The 8,211-nt window shown below is 39.0% G+C and overlaps 1 protein-coding gene across 1 annotated transcript; it reads left to right on the top strand.

Annotated features, from left to right (window-relative positions):
* Window positions 1-230: 230 nt before the first annotated feature.
* psma5 (proteasome 20S subunit alpha 5) lies at window positions 231-8,147 on the top strand. Its single transcript, XM_085353984.1, has 10 exons — window positions 231-290; window positions 604-654; window positions 1,048-1,114; window positions 1,218-1,344; window positions 2,509-2,576; window positions 2,662-2,769; window positions 2,869-2,927; window positions 3,025-3,127; window positions 7,590-7,676; window positions 7,828-8,147. The coding sequence occupies exons 2-10, from the start codon at window positions 626-628 to the stop codon at window positions 7,903-7,905; spliced, it is 726 nt and encodes a 241-aa protein (XP_085210110.1). The 5' UTR covers window positions 231-290; window positions 604-625; the 3' UTR covers window positions 7,906-8,147.
* The last annotated feature ends 64 nt before the right edge of the window (window positions 8,148-8,211 follow it).

The raw sequence follows: 8,211 nt of genomic DNA on the forward strand, positions 1-8,211 counted from the left end.
TTTTCAGGCAACATTACCCAGCTTTATTTTTCCTAATTTTTCACAAATACCAGTATTATAATGTGCTTTCTTGTTTTTGAATTTTACAAGTAAAAACACATAATAACAACCACAAAATCAAAAGCGTTTAAATTCAGAGTACATAAATAAAGTTAATTTAATGAAGTATATTTTGACTTGGAGACGCGGAACGTTAGTTAGGGAATTGCTAACAACCGGCGCGTTTGGATGTAACACACCAAACGCTTCCTCTGAAACAAGCGAACTCATTGAAGGGTTTTTGGCTGAAGGTAAACGAGCCGAGCAAGTGAAGTTATTTTGAATAATACTGGGAAATTGTACACATATATTTCCCCGGACATTGTTAAACTGATGGAATTTTGATGTTTGATGTATATTTGTGTCTAATATGCAGTTAATTGTGTAATTGGTTGCGCTGTTAGCTAGCACGCCTGCTCGGTATCACCGCTAACTGCAGCTAGCAGATAACCCGGTGTCACAGCAAACTTGAAACCAAAAACTAGAATCAGCTCTCAATATTTGCTTTAACTTGTTGGTACTGTACATTAATCTTACGCAAATAACGCATCTATCTTTTTCTAGATCCTGCGTTTAACGTTAAAAGATGTTTTTGACCAGATCGGAATATGACAGGTAGGTGCAGCACAAACTGCTTTGTCATTTATTGAGCGCTTAACAGAGGGAAATGAACAAACGAACGAGAGCACACAGGTGTTTTATTGTCTACCCGAGAAAGAAAGCCCGGTTAAACGCCGAAAGAAAATATAGAAAATACTGATTTCGTTAAACCCTTATTGTAACAGTGTCTCTACAGCTTGTATCAGCTAGCAGCTAATAATCAATGTTAGGAAAAAGTTGGTTTGCTTTCACTTTCGGTATGCCATCCTTTTCAAGCTGAGCGTTTATTTACTTTACTGTTATGAGGTAATAGACGTGCAAATAATAATAGTGAAAAATAACGTTTACAGCTATCTTTAATATATTAATCGTTGTTAAAATTTCTAAACTTTAATTTCTGTTTTCCAGAGGTGTGAACACATTTTCTCCTGAGGGAAGATTGTTCCAGGTTGAATATGCCATAGAGGCAATAAAAGTGAGTACTTCACAGGAATCTTTAACTATTTCTGCGCGGTTATTAAACAAAGTGATTATATTCAAGCTCATCTATTTTCTTTGGCCTGGCTTTGCTCTTCTAGTTGGGCTCCACAGCCATCGGTATCCAGACTTCAGAAGGGGTATGTCTGGCTGTGGAGAAGAGGATCACCTCTCCCCTGATGGAGCCCAACAGCATTGAGAAGATCGTGGAGATTGATAGTCACATTGGTAAGTGGAAATGGACCATGACAAAGGATTAAGGCTTTTGTTGACATAATATTATTGGCTGTTTTTTGTAATGAGAAAAGATATCCAGTCAGCTAAACCAGTTAATTGATTCTTTGATTAAAATTGGACTTGAAATGCATGTTATTGTTTTTGTTTTTTTTACACAGAAATCCAGTGCAATATTGTTAAAGAAAAAGAAAAGCAAAAATATTTATTATTTTCTTTTTAGCCCAGAAAATATTATTATTAATTGAATGTACACTTCAATTTCCAAAAACTTTTATTCCCTTACAAAAAAGAGAAATGTGGACAAAAGCAACTGAAACCGTCTAGATCAATAGATTGAAACAACCTAAAGAGTCATTCCATGTGAATTCATTAAATCTTAAAAAAGATTCCAGCCAGACCCTCTCTGATTTACTTCAGAGCACTGATTTTAAATATTTTTGCAATTAAATCAGAGCCATTTAAACCAAGCATTGCTTAAACCAAATATTATTAGATTTAGTTTTTTGGCTGATATAGTTTGTGTGACAATATAGACCAAATTAAAGCTGTTAATGAAATTATTTTTGAAAGCATCATCTCTTTATTATTTGGTCCCTTTGCAAGACTGTAAAGCAGAAAATAGATAAATAAACATTTTAAGTAAACAAAGTGCCATTAATAGTACTTTAAACCAGAGAATATCACTGGGCTACTCCATGTAAAGATTGGTGAAAATATCTTAAAGTTCTCTTTTCTTTTTTTTCCCCCAAATATTTTGTGATTGTCAGTGTGTCGTTTTTTTTGTTTTGTTTTGGGTTTTTTTTTTTTGCAGCCCTCTGTTTAAGGGAGAGTATTCATCTTTTTAAAAAAAACACCTCGAGAAATGATTCTCTTTCCTTTGCTTCAGCAAAAACTCTTTGGTATAAGTGGCTTAAATTAGTCAGAACACTGTCTCGCAAAGCTAAGCAAATCAAGTCCTCAACTTTAATTTTCACACTGTTGTTGTAGCTGTTTCAGACAAATTTTAATCATCCACATTCTTGCACAGTAAAGCTTTCCTTCGGATTACACGAAATTTCATCTCGTTTGTCTCACTTTGATGGTGAAGAGTCTTGCTTTAGGCCACAGCTTGTGAAAGATAAATGCAATTTAGTTTTCTTTCTTTTCACGTCTTAGGCTGTGCCATGAGTGGCTTGATAGCTGATGCCAAGACTCTTATCGACAAAGCAAGAGTGGAAACACAGGTATGATTTCAGAGCACAGCGCTGTATAAGGCATATTTAGAGTGCTGTGTTTATCTGCGGTTAACCTGTATGTGCTCTGTTTCAGAACCACTGGTTCACTTACAATGAGACGATGACAGTGGAGAGTGTGACTCAGGCTGTGTCCAACCTGGCGCTGCAGTTTGGTGAGGAAGATGCAGACCCTGGTGCCATGGTGAGTCACTCAGCCAGTGTTTGTGTTTTAATTTTGAGATGCAGACCTAAAAAGTTTGATGTTTAACTTCTATTTGTGTCTTTGCTTTGTTTTAAACAGAGTCGACCTTTTGGTGTAGCGCTTCTGTTTGGGGGAGTTGATGAAAAAGGACCTCAGCTGTATGTCAAGATAATTGTTTATTATTTTAAAATTTAAGGGATATTTGCTTGCTTTGCTTAAACACATGTATCGTTTTTTTGTGTGTGTGTAATACAGGTATCACATGGACCCATCAGGAACTTTTGTGCAGTGTGATGCTCGGGCCATCGGTTCTGCATCTGAGGGAGCACAGAGCTCTCTGCAAGAGGTCTACCACAAGGTAATAACAGCCATGATACCATAGCATTGTACCAACCATATGCCTGCATTACACGCTGTGTAATTCACTCATGTTATCCAGTTAAGTACGGTACTCCTGTGTTTTCTTCACACTCCCATGTCATGCTGGAACACAGTCTGCTTCAGCGGTCAGATTGAGTCCACTTAGCTGGTACAAGACAAGTTACAGCTGATGAGGATATTTCAATATCAGTGTCTCAACTTCCATCACTCTGTTGCTACAAACATACAAATAGTTTTCTTGGACATTTGTCCAAGATGGGAAACCAGAAGTTCTTAAAAAAAAAAAGAAAAAAAAAAGGTAAAAAAAACACACTCTTAAGCTACTTTGGCCACAGCACCCAAGAAATGTAGAAAAAAAACCTGTCTCAGCTTCCCAAAGCTTCAGCTGAAATATTTAAAACAAAATTTCTGGAGATGCCACATCTGTCTGTCTGCGCTCGTCCACTAAACAGTGATGCAGTTCCTGGTTTGTGGAATAACCATAAACTTGTGGCTGGGATGAATGATCGCTGTGCTGACTAATTTAGGTTTTGGTTAAGCGACGTTTAAGGAACATGAAATAAATCAGTCAGCACAGAGAAGTATTGAAAAATGTTGACAGACATATTTTAGACATTTATGTCTGGTATTAAATGGTCATAAATGGCGAGAACATACAATTTTTGTGTTTTACTTATGTATACTACACTCACAGGCATTTATAATTTAATATATGGCTTAGCTGGCAAGGGACAATTTAAAATATGTCCCACGCCTTAAAGAGTTACAGGGAAGGTTTGACTCAGGTCATTTAACATTTTGAATATACTAGGGCTGCCACGATTAGTCAACTAGTCAAGATTACGTCGACTATCAAAATTGTCGACGACCGATTTAATAGTCGACGCGTCGTTTGAAGCTTTGTAAGATCACAAAAGACGCAGGAATAAGTAGCAGGATTTAAGAGTGTAATAACGGAAACAGAAGATGGCAGCACTGCATGTACAAGGATGCCAGCTGCCGTTAAACCCCGAAGAAGAAGAAGTAGCTCTGTCCCAGAATTCATAGCACAGTTTCCAACAGTTTCCAACAATAGACCCTGTGCACAAGAAAATGCTAACTTCCTGGTTTGAGACCGGATGTGGGGTTGTACATTTCCGGTAGCTTTACTTTGCGGTCAATCGCTACTGCGAAGATATACTCCAAAATCATGTCCAAAACTCGAAAAGGGAAAGATCGCGTTAAGTTTATGACACAACAGTGGTGAGTGTTCCCACCTTCTGGAGCAGAAGGTGGGAACACTCACCACTGTTGTGTCATAAAAAAAATCTAATGATCAAAAAAGCAAAAAATGAAAAATTGCTGAACGATTGCTGGTAACGGTTTCTATACATTAGTATTTACGAAGGGTATGTTGTGACTTACCTTCAAAATTACAGCGGTCCCTCGCTATAACGCGGTTCACCTTTCACCTCGCTGTTTTGCGGATTTTTTAATGCAAGTTTGCATGCTTATTTTTTTTTTTTTTTTTACATCACATTGTGTCCTGATCGCTGCAGACGATCTCCTCCGTGACCTCTCTCCTGTACAGTATAGAATCGCTGCATCGATCGCTAGCAGTGTGACTCTGAAGTGCAGTACTATATGTCCACGATGTCGACGAAACGTTTTGCACCGTCAAAAAATAAAATTAGCTACTTGATTTCACCTATCGCTGGTTATTTTTAGAACATAACACCCGCGATAAATGAGGGACAGCTGAGAAATATAACATTTGAATCCATTTTCTCTTTTGCCCTGAGACGTGGGGAAAAAATATCGACAAGTCGATGAACATCATTTACAGATATATTGGGTAAATGCCCAAGACATCTATAGAAATGTAAATCACCGCTTGATTCATTCATTTGCTTAACTTCTTTTGGACCGTAAACAAGGCGCGAATAGGACACCGGAAACAAAGCTCCCCACAGGAGTTTCCGCACCGGAAGTAGCATATGCTAACGTGCACGTAGTCTATGGCGACAGCTAGTTAGTTTTAATACTACTCTTATTATTCTTTCTGGGTCACAAAATTAAACGTTTAACATATTTTCAGGCGAGAATGTAACTGTATAAACCTCAAATATCTGCTCAGTTTTTCAAGACACCACATATTTTCAAAAGCGCTCCGACGTTTTCGGAGACGTCTGTTACCCACTAGCTCGATAGCTAGCCGGGGGCAAGGCTCACTAGAGCCCGTGAGAACACTGGACTCCCAGCAAATCGTTTTCAAACCCACCGCCGTCTTTTGCTACTCAGGTTAAACATGATATGTAAGTCACTTAGATAACTTAAAAATGTTATTGTTTGGCTTTTTTCAGTATTTTATTTGTTCCTGAGTAAATCGGCAGTGTTGGGAAGGTTACTTTTAAAATGTATTCCACTACAGATTACAGAATACATGCCCCAAAATAGTTGTCTGGGTCAACTTTGCTAGCCAGAGACAGAGAGAGGCGTTGAAAGGCTGCTCCAACGGAACTTATCCGGTTGTTCAGTGATGACACGACGAATCCTACTTCCGGGCCTAAAGTAGTCTGCGTTTAATATGGCTTTTGTGTTGTTAACATGTTTAATGTTATGTATTTTCTTCTATTTAATCTCAAAAAGCTTCTAAAACAGTCAGTGATCACTGTTGACCTCCCTCGGCTTTTACTACCGCTAATCATTTATTTAAGCTCAGTTTTTAAAACCTTAGGATGTAACTACAGCCCAGCCCATGCAGCAGTATATGAATGACTAACCTTGTATTGTGGATGGATTATCTCAGTTGTTCTCCTGGCTGAAGTTTGGTCCTTTTACAGCATCCTGCCATGCGATTACATTTGTTCCTGACCACCGAGAACACTCACGGTAACTTTTGTTGAGTGGAAAAAAGGTTAGCATGTTTATATTATGCTAACATAGCTGTGTCGCTAGCGGCCACGTAGCACATCATTATATACCAGCTAGCCAAACTTCAGTAACCCTACAAACGTCACTGCTGTTTAGTTTTCTGTCTTCATTTATGTTGGAAGTGATAACAGAGCTGTACTTTTTAATTTGTTTCCAAAACCCCGCAGTCAGGACATGCTATATTGTATTTAGATAGCAGGAAGTTAGCTCGCTAGCTTCTAACTTCTAACTCCGTTAAATGTCATAAATTCCGTTTTCATGAATTGTTACACCTGGTAGAGCAGAACGCTGATCATTTTATTAAAGATGAAAGACTTTAGACAGTTTTTCAACTCTCAGTAATGCCATAGTGATCGTTTGATATATGGACCTGCAGCGGAGTTTAGGTCCAGACACGGCTAGTGACGTCAGACTGAACAATCGGATTGTTTCGGAGGAAAACACGAACACAGCGTACAGTCGAGTCTTAATAGCTTACTTACAACTGGGCTCATCGGGCACTCTTCTTAGCTGCAGTGGTTATTATTATATTTACATGCTTCCAGCTCCCTTTTCTCCTCGATGACAGCTCCTTTTCTCCCTCCTCGCGCTCACAGACACATAACGCAGTCCATTCTCCCTGCAGCATGGACTACACTGCCCATGAGGCTACATTCTTTAGGGCTATGCAATAATTGGGGCTATGCCTGTAGCATTCTGCCTATTAGCTTAGCACAACAACAACAAAAAGGCGCCGCTCTCTCACCCAGGAAACAGTCGCAGAGAGCGTGTCATCCTGTAACCATGGCAACCGTAACGCTGCCGCCTGGAACAACAGAACAGCTGTCAAACAAAACCCAAACAGTCCTGACCCGCAACAATATGAAACAGGAAAGTACCGCCGTGTAATCCATTTATTTCAACAAAGTAACTGTATTCTAAATGCCACCTTTTTAAACGGTAACTGTAACGGAATACAGTTGCTCATATTTTGTATTTTAAATACGTAACGGCGGTAGATGTATTCCGTTACTCCCCAACACTGTAAATCAGTTTGTCTGAGATTAAAGTTATAGTTTTTACACAGCTGAATAAATGTCAAGCAGACAACTGATTATCAGAAGTGTGAGATGCTCGAGAATATACTCCGGTGTCCTGTTATATTTTAGATAGCAAGGAGTTTATTAAACTCTACCGAAACAATCTGCAAATTTCATTAAAATTTAATAAACTATCATCTTGTCTTTATTTTTAGTTAGCACATACCTTAAACACTTAAAGCTGTAAGCTAATGATAGTTATATAAGAGCAGATGCTGCTGGTGCAGTAAGCTGGACGTTTTACGTCCAATGGATGATGATCTGATTAGTCGACTAATCGCAAAAATAATCGGTGACTAGTCAACTATCAAAATAATCGTTTGTGGCAGCCCTAGAATATAGTCAGAATTTCTCCATGATGGACGGGTGTATGTTGTGAAAACTATGGACACGCAGATTTGAATAGTTTTGTCTTTTTGTCTTTCCCTGTCTCTGGAAATCTGACAGTCCATGACATTAAAAGAAGCCATCAAGTCATCTCTCACCATTCTGAAGCAGGTGATGGAGGAGAAGCTCAACGCCACCAACATTGAGGTTTGTCCCACTCTGATACTTGATGCCAGAAGGTTGTATCTGTCCATTTCCAACCAAATCAGCTGTGTTATTTGGACTTAAGTTGCAAAGACCTGCTGTTGTCTAAATGGTTGTTTTTCACACATACTTTCTTAATCTGTCTCCTCTACAGCTGGCAACAGTAGAGCCTGGTAAGACCTTCCACATGTATTCCAAAGAGGAGCTGGAGGAGGTAATCAAGGACATCTAGAGCAGGAAAGACTTGGTCTCGGTTTCAGTTCTGGGCACGAGGGAAGAGGGTGTGAAGGCGCACCTGGGCCGAATGTCACAAAGCAGCCACAACTTTCTATCCGTACATTCTCATTATTTGCTGCATTCAAAATTGCAGTGCAGAAGCAGTTTCTATATACGATCCAATAATTTTTCTTTACGTCTCTCAGTATCTGTACGTGTCTGTACAGGAGTCTGACCGGGACTTATAACTGAGTGGCAAGGGGGAAAAATGTGGGGGAGGAGTGGGAGGGGTATTTTTGTTACGAATCAGTACAATTAAACT

This window comes from Diplotaxodon limnothrissa, linkage group LG5 (assembly GCF_057381915.1).
Source record: "Diplotaxodon limnothrissa isolate DT_005_m linkage group LG5, D_limnothrissa_male_GT1.1, whole genome shotgun sequence".
Classification (NCBI taxonomy): Eukaryota; Metazoa; Chordata; class Actinopteri; order Cichliformes; family Cichlidae; genus Diplotaxodon; species Diplotaxodon limnothrissa.